The following is a 16,685-nucleotide window of genomic DNA, read 5'->3' on the forward strand; positions in this document are numbered from 1 at the left end:
TACACCTTGCCTAGCTCCTAGCCCGAGTCCCGGATATGGATGAAATGGTTTTAGAGCACACATAGATTCTATATATCATAACTGGTTCTCTTCTTCTACTCCATACAAATATCACAAGTAAGCATAGGCTCTAACGGCGCTAGCAGGGGAGGGGGGTCGTGAATTCACAACCCGTAGTGGGATAACACCGAAAGGGACGACTAATTGGGTGGAACAAGCACATATCATTTGTGCATGTTTAATCATGAATCATGCTAAATAGACGTCTATTCCCACCGAGTAGACGACTAGTTACCCGGTGTGTCTATTCAGTGCAACACAGCTACCAAGACGCCAAAACCCACCAATTCACCTTCAAGCAGGCACTTTCTGCCAGCCAAACATTTCAGCGAGCCCCAAGTGTCTCAGCGAGTCTCACCGCTCGCCTGTGCACCAGCCTGCTGTCTATCCTGGTCTTCACCCTCCACGGAGCCAACAATGTCGTCCAGATGCGAGCCAGCGCGGTAGTGGCTCCAAGGACGTCTGCCGGACGCAAACACGGCGTCCATGTCCTCGAGCGACATACCCTTAGTCTCGGGCGCGGTCATAAACATGTGAATGAACGCAACCAGGTTGAAGCCAGCAAAGATGAAGTACGTTTTGTAGCTGTGGGAGGGCGGGGAGAGTCAGTGAGTTACTGGTAAAAGGAAAGGGGGAGGGAAGCGCTTACTTGATGTACCAAAGCAGAGTCGGGACGGCGTACGCGAACAGGAAGTTGAAAACCCAGGCGAAGGCCGTGGCGACAGAGACGGCTTTAGCGCGGAGTCTAGACGGGAAGATTTCAGACGGGTAGACCCTGTTGGCTGCGTCAGTGGAAGCTTGTACAGGAGCGAGGCGGGCGTGCGTGCTGTACTTACCAAGAAACAGGGCCCCAAGTCATAGCGTACGTCGCGATGAAGAGGTACAGGCACGCCATCACGGCTCTGCCGGCATGCTTGTTGTCCATGACCCAGGTGATGTCGTCGTACTCGGGGTTGGTATGCGGGTTCTTCTTGCCGAAGATACCCTGAAGGCAGCCGGTAGCGATGAGCCAGACCATCATGAAGGCCGAACCGACCAGCAGAGCAGGGCGGCGGCCGTACTTGTCGAGCATCATGAACGCGGGGATGGTCAGCACGACACTGATTAGGAACTGGGCCGAAGCCGCGAGCAGGGGATCGCGCACGCCGGTCGTCTCCATGATCAGGACAATGTACGACATCAGGATGACGATGCCGCTGAGCTGAGCCCAGGACTGGATCGATACGCCTAGGATGACACGGGAGATCATGCGACTATCGATCAGGGCCGCGTAGGAGGATCCTTCATCGTCCTCCAGGGATCGCTCGATCTGTCTGAACTCGGCTAGGACGGAGGTGTGGTTGACATTGCCACCGCCGTGGACCTTGGTCAGGACGTTGATGCTGAAGAAGTCATAAGTGTTTGTGTCAAGAGTGAGGAGAGGACGACTTACGACTCGGTCCAGTTATCTTTGACTGCGAACCAACGGGGCGACTCAGGGAGGAAATACATCATGATGAAAAGAACGACAGCAGGAATGGTTTGAAGAGCCCAAGGGAGACGGAAGGTCATGGAGCTCTGGTGGGGGTTGAGTGGGCCACCGTCCATCTGAGAAAAGCCGTATTGGATGAGGAACTGAATCAAGACGCCCCTTTGGAGACATGTCAGCTCAGACGTACTTCAAGAAGCATTCGGTGTTACTTACCAGGTGACAGCCCACTGATGGAACGAGATAACACGACCGCGGTTCGCCTTGGTAGCCATCTCTGCCTGGTAGATAGGGACAACGGACGAGGAAATACCGACGGCGAAACCAGATATGGCACGGCCAACGATGAGGCTTTCGGCAGTGCCGGCGAAACACGAGACACTGTTTTCAAACGAAGTCAGTATTAGCAGAGAAGACAGGTGGGCTCACATACATTGTGCCGAAGATCCAGATGGTACAAGCAGCCTGGATGGCGATACGGCGGCCAAAACGATCTGCGATGTGCGAAGAAACCACCGCGCCAAAGAAAGAACCACCCGGCATGGCGGCAACGATGCTACCCTGACGGTGTGAGACGGGGTGACCGAACGCGCTCTTGTAAGCGGCTGTTCCAATGACGGCGCTCATGCTCGCGACATCTATGCCATAGAGCAGGCCGCCTGCGGCCAGTCAGTGATTGATTGTGGAGTGAGGAGTGTGAAGCTCAGTGATTTGACCACGGAAAGTGACTTACCAATGGAGGCGGTCGCGCAGATGACATAAAGATTGTAGATCTTTGTTTTCTTGAGCGGGTTCCACATCTTGTCGGCTGCCTGCTTCTATATTGAGTGAGCACTTGGAACAGACGGTTGGGGCGTGGGATCAAGAGGTGTACCTCACAGGTGTTGACGAGACGGTTGTTGCAGAGGAGAGGAGGGAGGAGGAGCAGGCACGCGTCTAAAAAGAAGGGCGGGCGGCGCAGCCGGATTCACGCCATTCCTAATCGGGAAATAGGGCAACATGTGTCATGCTTTGGGTCTTAACATGGCTTTGTGAGAGGCAGACAAAACCGTTACCACTTTCTTGACACCACCGCTCCCCCTGTCATTCATACTGTAGCTGTGTGAGCTACGCGTCGGGTTTGGCAGAGCTTCCTTGGCTATTAGGTAGCTCATAGTATAACTTTGAGCCAGTCGTAGATACAACAACAACCAGCTCCACCCTCGCTTGAAACACTGCTTGGCTATCTCCTGCCGTTTGGGATCTATCATCGTACCCATGAAACGTACTCAAGAATCAACAGTATCTCGCATGCCTACGCGCCTGGGCCAGCTATCTGAGCTGCTGAGCCCCTGGCGCTGTTTCGCACTTATGGCTACACCCTACTACGTGCTGCAGCAAGACCTACATCAGGAGAAGGTAGGGGTGACACCATCACTATACTACCAGCGATAACAACAAGCATTCACAACAAACCGACAAAGAAAGTCTGAAGGCTCCAACTCCAAGGTCCCCTTGTATGTATACAACCCTACTCTTACCACACCTTTCCCACACAAACAGCTGCAGAGTCACGAGCACGCCTCCAACAAATCCACCAGCCTCAAGCGCACCTGTCCGTCCTCATCAATCACTTCCAACCCGCCTCCGCCCAACACATCTATACCACCAGCCCACAGCCACTGGATCACGCACGCTCATACGGACTCCGCACAAAGAGGACAACCACTGCACACTGCTACATCCGCACGCGCAGCCAAGCAAGAAGAACCGCAGTCTATACCCACAGCTACGCCAACCCATCCCGCTCGCCTGCCCAGCATGCATCCGCAGCCTTAGCCATTCAGCTGCTGCCGCCGCCGCAATTCTACAAGACCACGTACAGTACCACCCACCCCCACTCCCACGACTACTACTATCACTTCCAGGCTGCTCAGCAGTCAGAGGAACACATATACACACCCCACAAACCCACCAGACACAGCAGACACATCACCACACCGCACAAGCAACCCCATCCCAAGGGTGGCACCACAAGCCCCTACAAGTAGACAAGCAGATAAACCTCTCTCTACGCCGTCTTTCATAGACCCAGCGCGTACAGTTACCTATAGCGACAACAACAGCATCCCCACCCTCCTCTTTACTCCCCCATAGTGAACAACAATAAGCCAAGCCAAGCCGCACCGCAAAAGACAGCAACAGCACTGCCCCTCCTTGTCATCCAACGCCCAACCCCACAACCACTCACACACCACCCCTCCCCCTCACACACCCACCCAAACGCGCGCCCCAATCAGCTCAGCTCAGCTCAAATCATAGCTCACGCTCAACTCCCAATTCCCAATCCCCAACGCCCAACTCCCATCGCCTAAGGCGCAGGAACATGGGATATATATCTACATAACTGTCTACACAGCACAGCACAGCAGACACAGCAGGCACAGAAAGCTCCTCGATACTCAGGACGAGAGGCTGAGAGGGGCTGAAGCTACTAGTTAACGGAAAAAGGAAATGGGAAAGAAAATGGAAAAAGGAGAGAAAATGGTAAGCGAGTACAGTACGTGCTGTTTCGTATGACTCATTACATGGGAGCTAGTGCGTTTGTAGGTGTGTGTGTGTGTATATCTGTCATCATGCAGCATGCACACGCATCACGCACCACCCATCACGCACCTCCCACATCCGCGAATGTGAACGTGAACGTGAACGTGAAAGTCATGGAAGCCATGGCCATGTGAGCATACAGCTAAGCACAGCAACAGCAACAGCAACAGCAACATAACGGCGTGCATTCCGTACCTAAGCCAGTCCTATCTGCTCCACTCAGCTCAGCTCAGCTTTGCGCTTCGCTGTAATACCCCACTACCGTGCCATATACATGCAAAGCACAAATGTCATGTTTCTTTCCTGCAACAGCAATACAGCAGATCCCACCCATCCAATCGCAAACCCCCTACGCACTCCCAGCACCCACCCCATTAAGCAGCGCGCCAGCCTCCGCGGGCGACAAGCCCGCCTGCGCCTTCGCCTGCGCAGCAGAGCCCTGACGGGCCCTCGCATCGCCAGACCCGGCTCTCGCAGGCGTGTGGCCTTGTCCCGGCGACTGTGCCACCGCCGCCGCCGCCGCCGCAGCGTCGTTGGCGCCGGAGCCGTGCCTGTGCGCGCCAGACAAGACCGTCTGGGGCGGAGGCGGGTCGTCGTCGATGCTGGCGAAGAGCTGCTTGTGCGGCTGACCCGCGGCTTCGGCTTCGAGGATGCGCCATGCGCGCCGGAATTCCTCGCGGATGGCGCAGATGCCTTGGTGCGTGACGGTGCGGCCGACGTTGTGGTTGAGCTCGAAGGGGTCTTGGATGGCGACGAGGTAGCGGTGACGGACTTCTTTGGCCTGGGAATGTGTTAGTGTTTTGTCTTGGATGGATTTGTTGTTGGTAATGGCTGCTCGAGGGGGAGTGATGAGGATTGCTGATGGCTCGTGTTCGAGGTTGGAGCGGTGCCCGAATCAGATCTTACATTGTCTCTTTGCTCAGTCCTCGCCTGCGTCCATCCAAGCTCGTTCTTGGTGACCAATCGCTCCCAAGGCATTCGCTGACCAAAGGTGATCACGTCGCGCGTCCAGTGGAAGCCGCCCACCCGATCGGGATGGCCTGGGCAACCATAGTAACGGAAGAAGCCTCTAAGCAAACTGCCGAGAGATTCTCTGTTAAGCGTCCATTGGCCCTTGCGTGCCGCGGCCGTGATGTACTCTTCATCACCCCAGAACTTGACTTTGACCCCATTAATCGTGACGTCGATCCAAGTCGGACGCCTTCCGTTGATTTGTTGCGTATTATCAAGTTGAAGGTCGCGGATGACAGGGTCTGCCGGGATCCGCATCAAGTAGTGAAGGACCATGAGAGAGTAGCCGTACGATGACAAGGTTCCGTTGTATGAGCTGTTGACCTTGCGCGTCTTTGCCCAAGCTTTGACAAAGATGACCATCTCGCGCACACGCTGGTCACTGATGCTGTAACAGTGCAGAAGCTTCGTGTTGTAGATACCGAGGTGGCCTGAGAAGTTAAGATCGCACTGGATACCAACACCATCTTTGGGAAAGTCGAGTGGACCCAGCGGCTTTTCGCGCAACCATGGCTTCTCATGTCGCTGCTGCCCTTGCGATTGAACATCCTTTTTCTCCTCGCCCGCGTCCTGAGGGTTACCTTCAGGGAAAGAAACTTGCTTGTCAATCATTCCTGGCGTGGACGGCTTTGGCATTGCTTTCTTGTCCTCCCGCAGCTCGTTGTTTTGGGAAGTGCTGGGGGAAGCACTTTTTCCGTCGGCGGCGGTATCTGTATCTATAAGCCATTCAGAAACTCTGTTGATTACAAGAATTTCTCAAAGTGCCATGGCTGAGGATTGGGAGTATAGGTATTCGACGATCTTAGTGCCTCCAGCAAAGGTGCACTTACTGCGCCGTTCAGAATCCTTGGCTTCATCCGCCTTCGAACTCTTTTCCCCTTCACCTGTCGCAACCTGCGGTTCTACCTTGCCCTCCTTCTCATCCTCAGGCAAATCATCCCATTTCTTGCGCTCTAGCAGCAAATTCGTATGAAGTTCATCGGATGGCTTCTCACAGAATTTGATGATAGGAACTCGGGTATGTGTCAACAGTCGCGCACCAAAACCCTTGTCAAGAAATATCTTCTCCAGAGCCCGAGGACCGGCTTTCTTAGCCAGTTCAGTGTTTTCCTCTTCCGAGGCGACTACCGCAAGGTCAATGTCGGAGCCCTTGGTTGCAAACCCCGTACCGATGCTGCCAAAACATTTGAAATCAAGACTAGGCACGTCAGGTAACAACGCAATCTCTGTTTGACAAATCTTCTCGAGGTTGTCGACAAAGCTTTGCTTTTCATTCAGCTCTTCCTCGCTCATGGCGACCTTGGGAATTTCCACGGTGGCCACACCATCAAGGTAATTACACTGAGCTTCCAATTGATGCTTAGTGTGGATCTGGTAAGGCTGGCGGTACCCATTGTTGAGAGGCCGACCCTGGAATCCTGGGCTTGGATTGGGGCTACCGGAAGCTGCAGGCTGTTGAGGGCGCTGCAGTATTTGCACAGGATGGCCTGGAGCCGTTGGCGGGACACCGCCGGAAGCCCCAACACAACCGGGGTATGGCGCTGCTTGCGGATGAGATCCACCGCGAGACCAGGGCATGCGTGATTGCTGCGGAGATGCAGAGTTAGAGGGCACTCCTTGGGTGCTGTGATTCCTTCCATGGGGTGGGCCCGCATAGCCGCGTCCGCGCGGAGGTTGATGGCGTGGAGCCCTAGGAGACGCAGCGCTTCCTACAGGCGACTCTTGGAATTGCTGATGCGGGACTGAATGGCCACGATGATGAGGCGAGCCACGGTGGGCAGGCGGCGGGCCACGCGAGCGCCATTCCGGGCCTGACGATTGCTGAGACGGGACTCGGCCATGAGCGGGACCATGTGACGAGCGATGCTGTTGATAGCGGCCAGCGCCAGCGCCTCCGCGAGGTAACGCAGCGCCGTCAGCTGAGACATTGGAGCTCGGTGGGTAGTTAGCGGGTGGGACTGCTGATTGAGGCTGGGCAATGGCCTGTGGCGGGTTGGTAGGCGTAAGCGGAGAATTGTTTAAAATCATGGACCGCAGCTGGTCCTCCAGCGACGACGGAGGATTCATGATAAGGGAAAGAGCGATAGTAGGCGGTTAAATGCTGCGGACGTGGCGAACAAAGTCCAGGGAAGCCTGGCGATCACGGAGGCCAGGCAGGATGAGTAAGGGAAGGTTGTCTCTCGGCAGCAGGCAGGCAGGCGTCCATAGGCTTCCTCTCAGGTAAGTGGGCAAGAGCGCGCGCGACATGGGTGACTGCGCGACGGATCTGCGCCGCGCGCGCGCGCTCGGCAAAACTTTGGCCCGCTCCCGGTCGATCATGGTCCCGCCAAGACATGGGCAACAAGCTGCGACCCGCCGCAGGACAAAGACAAAGACAACAACCCGCCGTTCTTCACCCCTTCTCGCTCTCCCTCGACAACCCACCTCCAGACACGACACCGTAGACCGTCTCCACCGCTTGCCGTCTGCACGTCTCTTCCCGATCCGCGCTCGACCTGAGCTCCACTTGTCATCCACCATGAGCGCATCGCCCGCAGGTCCTCCGGGCACCACGCCCAACGGAGCGCCCGCCGGCACCACCCCGAATGGCGGAGTCCCTGCCGCCCGTCCCCGACCCAAAGCAAAGGCGAACCCTCTGGTCCAACCCAAGCGACCCAACCGCGGCGCCGCGAGGCCCGGTGCTGCGCGCCCCAAGCCACCATCTGCGCAGCGCACCACTCCGATCCCCAATGGCGCGCAGCAGCAGGCCCCGCAGTCCCAAGGAGGCATTATTCCTGTCCAGAAGCTTGAACCTCCGCCCGGCGCAAAGGTCGAGACTTTCCCTGTCTTTACCACCAAGCGCGCTTTTCTCGAAGGCCTCCGTCACCACGTCATGCGCTTCCAGTCCAAGACGCTCATCGACCCCACCGATGAATCCTCCTTTACCAGGCCGATCCGCTTGCACAGACGTGATGCTGGCGCGGGCAAATCGGGCGCCGGCGCTGATAACGGCGAGGACGAAAACGACGAGGAAGCTCAGGAGAGGGCGAGAGTCGAAGCTTTGAAGGAGGAGAGAAAGCGCAACCGCGCCGAGGTCCAAGCGCAGATTGCGCCCAAGGCCAAGGGCAAGATGGGCTTTACCGACAACAAGAAGAAAATCCAGCAGGTGTACGAGCGCAACGATACACCGGAGGCCATCAAGGCGTCGCGCCTGCGCTACGAAGAGACGCTGCCTTGGCATCTGGAGGATTTTGACAACAAGAACACCTGGGTTGGCGGTTACGAGTCCGCTCTGTCTGGCAACCACATCATCCTCTACAACGAGCCATGGACGGATGCGCTCGGTAACTACCGCTCCAAGTTCCGCATGGTGCCAGTCGAGAAGTGGTACAAGTTCTCTGCCAAGGACAAGGGCATGATCTTCTCTCCCGATATGGTTGAGAGGCACGAGAAGAAGAAGGGCAACATCCCCCGGTGGTTCAACAAGGAGGAAGAGAAGAGCGACGTGAAGCTCGACATGAAGGTGCCTTCATGGCTCAAGGCGAAGGACGAGGAGACTATGAAGAAGAAGCAGATGCAACAAGTCAAAACTGGCAAGGTCTTTGCTCGGAAGGGAGGATTTGGAGACGAGGAGGCGCCTAGAGGCAACCCTGGTGATGAATACAGGCCTGAGGTGGCGGCTGATGCAGACGACATCGACTTCAACGTGGAAGAGGATTTCGCAGACGACGAGGAAGGTGTCAATGGTCTGTTCGAAGGCGATGACGAGGAGACGAAGCGCACGCAGGAGCGGGTTAAGCGGGAGCAGCTCGCCGCCAACGCCTTCGCGCTGAAGGACGAAAAGGACGTGTGGCAGGAAGAAGAAGACGCTAAGCTCGAGGCGGAGTTACGGAGAAAGCTGGAGAAGAGTCTGCGCAAGAAGATTGTCAAGCGCGAGAAGAACTACAACTACGATCTTGATGACAGCGACGAGAACCCGTACTCATCAGAGGTAATGCGTTTTCCGTTTGTTTTTTGATTTTATACTGATTAAGACTCCAGTCCGAGTCGGACGATTCCGAAGTGGAGCGCCAAAAGGAAGAAGAGCGCAAGCGCGAACAGGAACGGACCGCCGCGGAAAAAGACAAAGGCAAAGGCAAAGCGGACGAGAAGCCGTCCTCGGGCACCACAAGCAAAGGCTCGAACACGCCGTCCGGCCGACCCAAGACGAGCGACCCGCTCAAGCTCTCAACCTCTTCGCAGTCGATCAAACGCCCCGGCTCGCCCAACCTCTCCGACGCCAGCGGCAACGAGTCGACGCGCAAGAAGCAGAAGATGCATGCGGGCTCGGGCTCGGAGAGCGAGGCGACGGACCGCGAGCGCAAGCTCAAGATGCGGCTCAGCGGCGCGGGCTCGGGCTCGGGCACGGGCACACCCGGCGGCAGCCGCGCGGGCAGCCCCGTCCTCGGCGCTAGCAGCGGCGGCGCGTCGCGCGCGGGTAGCCCGACGACCGGAGGTCCAGGCAGCCTGCCCGCTCGTCCTCGGCGTGAGTTCCCCTTTGCCCCTCTGACTGATTGTGCGCTTGTAGGAAACAAATGCTAACGCGCACAGAAGCACAAGCAAAGCCGGCGGGCCCGATCCCGACAGTCGAGGAGATCAAGGCCGTCATCCCGGCCCAGGGCGCGACCATGGGTACGCTGATCGCGGCGTTCAAGGGGCGCGTGTCGCCGGCTGTGCAGCATGATTTCATCAACAACGTCAAGCATGCGGGCATCTTTGACAAGAAGACGAAGATGATTTTCCCGAGGGCGGGCTGAGCGTGTGCGTGGTTGGTGGCACCAGTGGTAGGAATAGGCGGTGCGTAGGTTTGGCTTTTTGTGGTTTCGCCTGACGGATGGCGGCTACATACCTTTCTTCTTTTTCTTTTTTCTTGGGGGACTGCTACACTCTTGCTCTAGCACTAGATGCGGGCGAGGATGGTGCTTTTGCTGGTCGTGGGAGTACGACTACCTGCTGTTGTCAGCTTGCGAGGGGAGGCACGGTCTGGCTACATACTCGACACGACACGACTTTGTCGCCGCCAGCTCTCGACCCACCACCTTACTTACTGGGCACGTACCAGCGCGTCGCTAGCGCGAACAACAGAAACGAATATGACTATGACGACGACGATGCATACACTGCACAGCACACACCGACCCAACCTACTTGCTATGTTATACACACACACAACCGTCCATCACACACACAACAACAGCAGCAGCAATAAATGCTTAATTTATCCCCTTCCTTCCTTCCCACTTTCGATCTTTGCGCGGTAGCTCGTTCACCCTCCACATCATGGCATGGCATGGACGGGCAGCGGACAGGCGGCGTTTGGTAGTCCGCTTTCCCTTGCCCGTACACGACAGAGCGTGCTCCAAGGTCTGGGTCTGGGGCTAGGGTGGGGGTTGCTTATGGAAGAGCAGCGGCAAAGGGAGGAGGTTACGGTGCTTGCTTGCTTGCTTGCTTGGGTTCTAGACTGCGTTGATCTGGGTGGGGGTTGTGGCTCTTGCTTACTGTAGGCGTAGAGGATAGGTAGGATATATGGATGGATGGATGCTGGATGCGTACGTGCGTGCATGCGTGCGTGCGGGGGCTTGGATGGATGGGCATGGGCTTGTGTGCGAATGCGACGTTGCCGCTATGGAAATGCTGCATCGAAACAAACCCTCTACAAAGCGCTTTTATTTCTTTATCCATTGTTCATGCACAAGGCGCCCACTTGCTGCATGCGGCCAACCCCACCCCCCAAGGAAAGAAACAAAGCCTCTACAGAATCTGCACGACCTGCTCCTCCTCATCCACCTCCTGCACCTTGGGGAAGCCCTCGGGCACATCCTCCTCCTCGCCCTCCTCCTTGCGCATGACAATCTGGACGACGCGATCGCACGCCTCCTGCACGTCCTCATTGTCGACCTGCAAATGGCACTCGCGCACAACAGGGTAGACCTTGCGGGCTCGCAGGTCCTCGCGCGCCTCTTGCGTCGTCGTCAGCAGCAGCAGCGTCTCGAGGTGGATGACGAGGATGTCGGGCTGCGGCTCGCGCGTCTTGTCTGGTGGCAGGAGCTGCACTTCTTCGGGCATGCCGTCCGTGTCTTCGTCGGCGTAGTCTTCCGACCCCATGAGCGGCAGCAGAATGTATGGGAGTATGTTCACCGCTGACGGCGACAGCAGCGTCGCGTGGCTTTCGGTGTCGAAGCACACGTTTTTGAGCGTAGACGCTACGCCCCGCCGCCGGATCGTCGACTTGTGCTCCGTGAAGACTGTGAGCTTGGTTATGGGGATGATGTCCGCGTCGTACGGCTGCGCCGTCGTGAGGTATTTGCGGCCTTCGGGGTGCTAGTGCGCGAGGGATTGTTAGCACTGAGGGGACTTTGAGGGGGATATTGCATGTGCGCACCTTGGCCATGTCGGCAAAGACGTACGACAGGTAGTCGTAGTCAGCGTGCTTGTTGTAGCGGCCCTCGGCGCCCTTGACGAAGCAGTCCATCAGCTGGTCCATGGCCACCTTGGACGTCGACAGCTCCTTGGGCACGCCGCGCTCGAGCGTCAACAGCTTCTTCATCTCGTCCGACTTGACCATGTTGGCGAGCAGCATTGCGAGCTCGTTCGCGGTGGGCTCCTTGGGGCTCTACATGCTGTCAGATGGTGCTTGGGCGCATGGCTATGTGGAAGGAGGGTCGCGGCGCCGGAGGGCGTGACTGACATACTGTTATGCGCAGCAGGATCGTCTCGAGGAGGGCATTGTCTTCAACCAGCGACTTCCGCACTTCCTCGTCGTCCGACAGGTTGATGAGCATGGTGAGCGCATTCTTGGCAATTGGCTAGACATGGCGCGCGCGCACATGGCGTCGAGTTAGCGGGTGTGTCGTCTTGGTCCTGCAGCGCTTGGTGGGGCGCCGCTGGTGGTAATGGCGCATACGGTGTAGTCCTTAACCAGCAGTTTCAGGTCTTTTATAGGTTCGAGCTGGTTGCGCTTGAATAGCGAGGGCTGGGCTGTCGAGAAGCCCACCAGGTTCTCGGCCGCTGCAGTGTTTAGGTCGTCAGAGGGATGTGCGGCGCGGGCGGTGGGACGGGCGTACCGATCTGGCGGATCTGCGTGTTGCCATGGTGGAGGAATTCGACGAGCTGCAGTGAGAGGTTAGCTTGGTGCTTAGTGCAGTGTACAAGCTTATGCAAGATCTTGCCTCTTCGAGTTCGGTGGGCATGATGGGCAGGCGCGGGGTATCACAGTGTGGGAGCGAGTGCTGCTTTCGGGTGCGTCATGGCTGGAAATTTTGTCCGCCGCTCTATCGATAGCTACCCGGCGTCTCCCAGTGTCCGGCACTTTGTTGATACGCTCCGGAGTACGGTGGACTGTGAAGCCATCGGCGCAGTAGTGCGTGCGGTTTAAACTTCAAGGCGTTCCAACTCGGCCACCACGCTTCTGATTAGAATTTGCGCCGCGAGACTTTGACTGGGAAGGCCATGGCCACCAGATGCCTGACTTTGAGCGTGTCCGGGCGAGGCGTTGTGGAGCGAATGGGGGTGGACGCCTTTTGCGCCATACAAATCTTGTCCAAGCCGAGGGTGCGCCAAAAGAGCTGCTACGTTCGATGTTAAAGAGCTGCGGTTGAATTGCCCGATCTGGCCATGCTCGGAAGCCCTCCGTTGCGGAACCCTTCCGTGACATGCTGCCGCCGCCAGCTGCCCACCATCTTCTCGTCCCTCATTGCACCTTCAACTCTCTCCTCAACTCTTTCGCCTGACCACCGCCACACGCACTCCTACCCATTCGATCTTGTCTGCTTACTCGGTTTCGTGACTCGACCTGATATGAGAACGACAAACGGCGTCCAGACAATCGCCACCACTGCCACTGCTGCCGTCAAACTTCTATTCCAGACCGACCCGAACATGGTCACCAGACCCCACAAAGACTTTGCGTCGCTGAATAGGACCTCTTAGAACTCCAAGGCGTCCCTATGTACGCGCGCTACCTGACCGCTTTCCTGCAATCGCGGTCTTCTTAACGTTGCGGGACAGCTCCGAGGCTCGCACAGCACCCATCCGTCGATAACAGCCCTCTTTTCGAGCCCTGGCGGGGTCTCCGCCCAATTATAGAACCATGCCTTTGCCTCGTGGCCCGCACCCGAGGCGGGCGGTTCGGCCTTGGGGGAGGCTGGATGTGATATCCTCGCCAAGGTGGAGTGGGCGCTTAGCTGCGAGCGCTGGCGACCAACCATCTGCCGTGACAACGCAACCCATTGGATGATCTTAGTGCGAGAAACGCAGGTACGCTGTCTGCAGCCGCTATTGCTTTTGTGCGGTCCGATGCGTGAGAGCAATCGATAAGTTTATATCGTAGCCGTTCGCCACCGCTACCTGGGCATTTGCGCGCTCCGTGAGTCGTCATATCAGTCGCTTCTTCTTCCTTTTCTTCCTTTTCATACTCTTCGCCACGAGCTGGTTCTCGTGCACCAAATTTGTGTTCATAATCAATTTTAATACCACCTCTTTATTTTCGGCATAATACCCATCATGTCTTTCCAGTTGTTCCCTCCTCCCCAGAAGAAGCCAAACAGGCCAATCAGCCTCAGGCGCCCACAAAAGCCTGCTAGCCCAGAGCCGGCTCTGGAGCTGGCGGAGCGCGCAAAGTCGCCGGTCGATTTTCATGAGTTGGTCATTGAGGTCAACTCTGAGCCGATCTCCTCCGTATCCGTACCCGTTCCTGCACCTGCACCAGCACCTGCACAGGCCAGTTCATCGAGGCAGTCTTCACAAAGTGCACCTGTAATAGCGATACCCGAGCCAGCCAGGACGAGGAGGCCAGTGACAACTTCCAAGTCAACCATCAGGAAGCCTCTATCTCCCATTTCGGAAAAGTCGGCATCAACTTCACCCCTCCAGGCCAACGTTGCGCCTCTTCCAGAGACTGGCTCACCTTCCCGACAAACTCCCGCCTCAGAGAAGAACACTTCCCCCATTCATTATCCGGATCGTCAGGCAACCGCCTCACCCTCGTTTTCGGATAGTACGACGCTCGTTCGAAGCAACAGCGCTGCCACACAGCAGACGCCCCATGTCAGCCCCCATGGCGTTCCGGCGATGCGTTCCATCTTCCCGCGCTATAACCCCAATGTTCCGCTTTCTCAACAACAATACAAACCAACTCAGCCATCCCCCACGGAGATTTCAAAAGACAAGATCAGCAGACCGTCGTATTCCCCAAAATTTTACATCCCGCACAGCAATGTCTCGCAAGGAAGATTGAAAGAGACTCCTTGTTACACGCCGGCAAGAGAGCTCAACCATTTGTGGAACGCAGCCAACGGAAAGCCTTCGGAGGAGTCCAAACGGACTTTTAGCCTGCAAATGCACGGCCGCGACGTGACTGCGTCTTCCAGCTCTTCGCGCGAACCTACGCTTCTCTTCGGTCCTTCCCCCGCCCAGCCAATGTACAGCCTGAAGCAATACGACGTCCAAAATATAGACTCAACCGCCTCTGCATCCGACGTGCCGAGCCAAGAGCTACTCATTTCCCGCCACCACCCGACTCAACCCAAATCGTCATCCTTCCCTATCGCTCACCTCACCGTCCACATTCCTCCGCCGCACGCACCTCAAGAAAAACCAGAGTCCTTCTACCAGGACAGATCTCCCACGCTCATCACGACCATTCACCCGAAACTGGCCTCCCTCGCCGCCCTGGAAGCCGCAGCACAAACGACCCGCGCCGCGGAAATCGCCCGCGACGACCCAACTGCCACGTCCCAAGCCGCCGCCCGCCTAGCTGCAGAAGCGGTTGCCAAGTCGGAGGCCGAGCAAAGCTGCCTGTTGGTGTACTGCCCTGTTTCCGAACAGCTCGTCGAGCCGTACGCCACACACAAAACCGGCACGTACGAGCTCCGCCACCCTAAGCTCGGGGCATTCCCCATTGTCGTCCAAGGCGATGTCCGCCGCGACCTTGACGGCCGCCCGAGCAGCAAAAAGGCTAGTAGCAGCAGCAACAACAACGACAAAACCAGCGGCAGCATCACGATCCTAAACCCGTACGCAACGCCCCGCCGCGCCTCGTCCGCCACCAGCACAGCAAAACACGCCAAGAACCCCAGCGCGGGCTCCTGCGCCTCGACCTCGACCTCCTCAACCACGTGCTCGCACTCCGATCCCGAACCCGAACCCGAACAATCGCATGACGAAGTCCTCGCCCGCCTCGCCCTCGCCTCCAACACGCTCACCCTCGACGCGGCCGCCCTCTCCGCCCTCGCAGCCCCGTACCTCCTCGACGTCGCCGTGTGCGCCGTCTTCGCCGTCTGCGCGGCCGAGACGCTGCGCGAGGGCCGGGCATTGCTGCTACTGCCGTCGCCGAAACGCTCGGGCTCGGGCTCGGGCACCGGCAAGGCAGCCGAGGGCCATGTTGTCGGTGTCGGTGGCGGCAGCATGCCTGGCTCGCCCGAAGTGCAGCTGGTATTTGAGGGCCCGCCGACGCGGGCCGCGAGGGGGGGTGTGAAGGGCGAGGGGAGGAAGCACGCCGCGTGGTTTGGCAGTGTGGGGAAGGCGAAGGCGAAGGCCAAGGCCAAGACAAGCGATTTGGAGGCCCAGCAGGAGGAGGAGGAGAAATTGCCGCTTTTGGTGCGCGTTGTGCTTGCGTTGTTGACGTTTGCGTTTAAGTTCGCGCTGTTGATTTTGCTGGTTGGATGGAGGGTTCTGAGGGGCGTGTTGAGGGGGGTGGGTAGGTGCGTGGATCGCGCTTAGGGGGTGTTTTTTTTGGGTGGGTTGGTGGGTGGGTGTGGAGAGGTGGGGTTGGGGTCAGGAGTGGGGTTATGAGTGATGAGTTATGACTTTTTGTTCGTTTTTCTTCTTCTGTTTCTTCTCTTCTTCTTCTTCTTTGGCTACTATGACTTGGCATGACTTGGTGGTGGACAGTGGACGGTTAGAATGGTTGGATTGGTTTGGTTGGTTTGGTTAGGCGGTTGGGCGGTTGGCTGGGTTGGGTTAGGTTGGGTTATGTATAGGCTGGTGGGATTTTAAAAAATTTGGGCTTTGAGCAGCTTCGAGTATATACTTTACCTAGGTTTTTGATGTAGATAGGATAGAAATTTTAAGTTTGTTGATGTATTGGGTCGATGTTAGTTAGCTGCTTGGTTTAGTTTGGTTTGTAGAGGTTGCTGGTGTGTGTCGTGTGGGGATTGTGTTGTGGTTGCTGGTGTTGGGGGGGGTTGGGCCGGGCTGGGCTGTGCATGGGTAATGATGGTGGTTGAGATTGGTGGTTTGGTGGGTGATGGTGCGGGGAAAGAGTTGTGGTGGAGAATAGGGAGGACCTTTACCGGGCTCGAACTAGACTATTCTATACTCTAGTATTAGTGCTTCTTTAAGTTAATCTTTCTTCTATAGATTCTTTTCTATTTTCTTCAGTGGGTTCGTCTCTCTCATACTAAATACAGTTAAAATTCGAAGTGTTTATGGGTTAGTGGGATGTGGGATTGTGAAGCTGGGCGCGAGGAATTGGACGCCGCTTGTCCTCCTAAATTACTACTACCTATGGAGGTATATATGCTGCTATCTAAAAGAACACGTT

At 56.8% G+C, this 16,685-nt stretch overlaps 6 protein-coding genes across 6 annotated transcripts; 3 read left to right on the plus strand and 3 right to left on the minus strand.

The window, feature by feature from the left end:
• Positions 1-404: 404 nt before the first annotated feature.
• K452DRAFT_303574 (uncharacterized protein) lies at positions 405-2,328 on the minus strand (the record flags this gene model as incomplete). The annotated part of the gene is made up of 7 exons (XM_033542742.1): positions 405-645; positions 710-835; positions 897-1,442; positions 1,493-1,690; positions 1,745-1,909; positions 1,962-2,187; positions 2,262-2,328. 7 exons carry the CDS (start codon positions 2,326-2,328, stop codon positions 405-407), a joined length of 1,569 nt encoding a protein of 522 aa, XP_033391104.1.
• A 1,957-nt stretch (positions 2,329-4,285) lies between these two features.
• K452DRAFT_293256 (uncharacterized protein) lies at positions 4,286-7,339 on the minus strand. Its single transcript, XM_033541530.1, has 3 exons — positions 5,956-7,339; positions 5,021-5,841; positions 4,286-4,895 (listed from the first exon to the last, which is right to left on the minus strand). The coding sequence occupies exons 1-3, from the start codon at positions 7,190-7,192 to the stop codon at positions 4,464-4,466; spliced, it is 2,490 nt and encodes an 829-aa protein (XP_033391105.1). The 5' UTR covers positions 7,193-7,339; the 3' UTR covers positions 4,286-4,463.
• Positions 7,340-7,498: 159 nt separating this feature from the next.
• On the plus strand, positions 7,499-9,900 carry K452DRAFT_323083 (uncharacterized protein; the record flags this gene model as incomplete). The annotated part of the gene is made up of 3 exons (XM_033544600.1): positions 7,499-9,095; positions 9,146-9,629; positions 9,695-9,900. Exons 1-3 carry the CDS (start codon positions 7,644-7,646, stop codon positions 9,898-9,900), a joined length of 2,142 nt encoding a protein of 713 aa, XP_033391106.1. The 5' UTR covers positions 7,499-7,643.
• Positions 9,901-10,800: 900 nt separating this feature from the next.
• Positions 10,801-12,427, minus strand: K452DRAFT_23168 (uncharacterized protein). Its single transcript, XM_033537184.1, has 6 exons — positions 12,313-12,427; positions 12,208-12,253; positions 12,048-12,151; positions 11,836-11,949; positions 11,526-11,756; positions 10,801-11,464 (listed from the first exon to the last, which is right to left on the minus strand). The coding sequence occupies exons 1-6, from the start codon at positions 12,331-12,333 to the stop codon at positions 10,895-10,897; spliced, it is 1,086 nt and encodes a 361-aa protein (XP_033391107.1). The 5' UTR covers positions 12,334-12,427; the 3' UTR covers positions 10,801-10,894.
• A 256-nt stretch (positions 12,428-12,683) lies between these two features.
• K452DRAFT_293259 (uncharacterized protein) lies at positions 12,684-13,220 on the plus strand. The gene has a single exon (XM_033541531.1). The coding sequence runs from the start codon at positions 12,758-12,760 to the stop codon at positions 13,070-13,072; it is 315 nt and encodes a 104-aa protein (XP_033391108.1). The 5' UTR covers positions 12,684-12,757; the 3' UTR covers positions 13,073-13,220.
• A 425-nt stretch (positions 13,221-13,645) lies between these two features.
• Positions 13,646-15,862, plus strand: K452DRAFT_303578 (uncharacterized protein; the record flags this gene model as incomplete). The annotated part of the gene is made up of 1 exon (XM_033542743.1): positions 13,646-15,862. The coding sequence occupies one exon, from the start codon at positions 13,646-13,648 to the stop codon at positions 15,860-15,862; it is 2,217 nt and encodes a 738-aa protein (XP_033391109.1).
• Positions 15,863-16,685: the final 823 nt, after the last annotated feature.

This window comes from Aplosporella prunicola (genome assembly GCF_010093885.1).
Source record: "Aplosporella prunicola CBS 121167 unplaced genomic scaffold K452scaffold_118, whole genome shotgun sequence".
Lineage (NCBI taxonomy): Eukaryota > Fungi > Ascomycota > Dothideomycetes > Botryosphaeriales > Aplosporellaceae > Aplosporella > Aplosporella prunicola.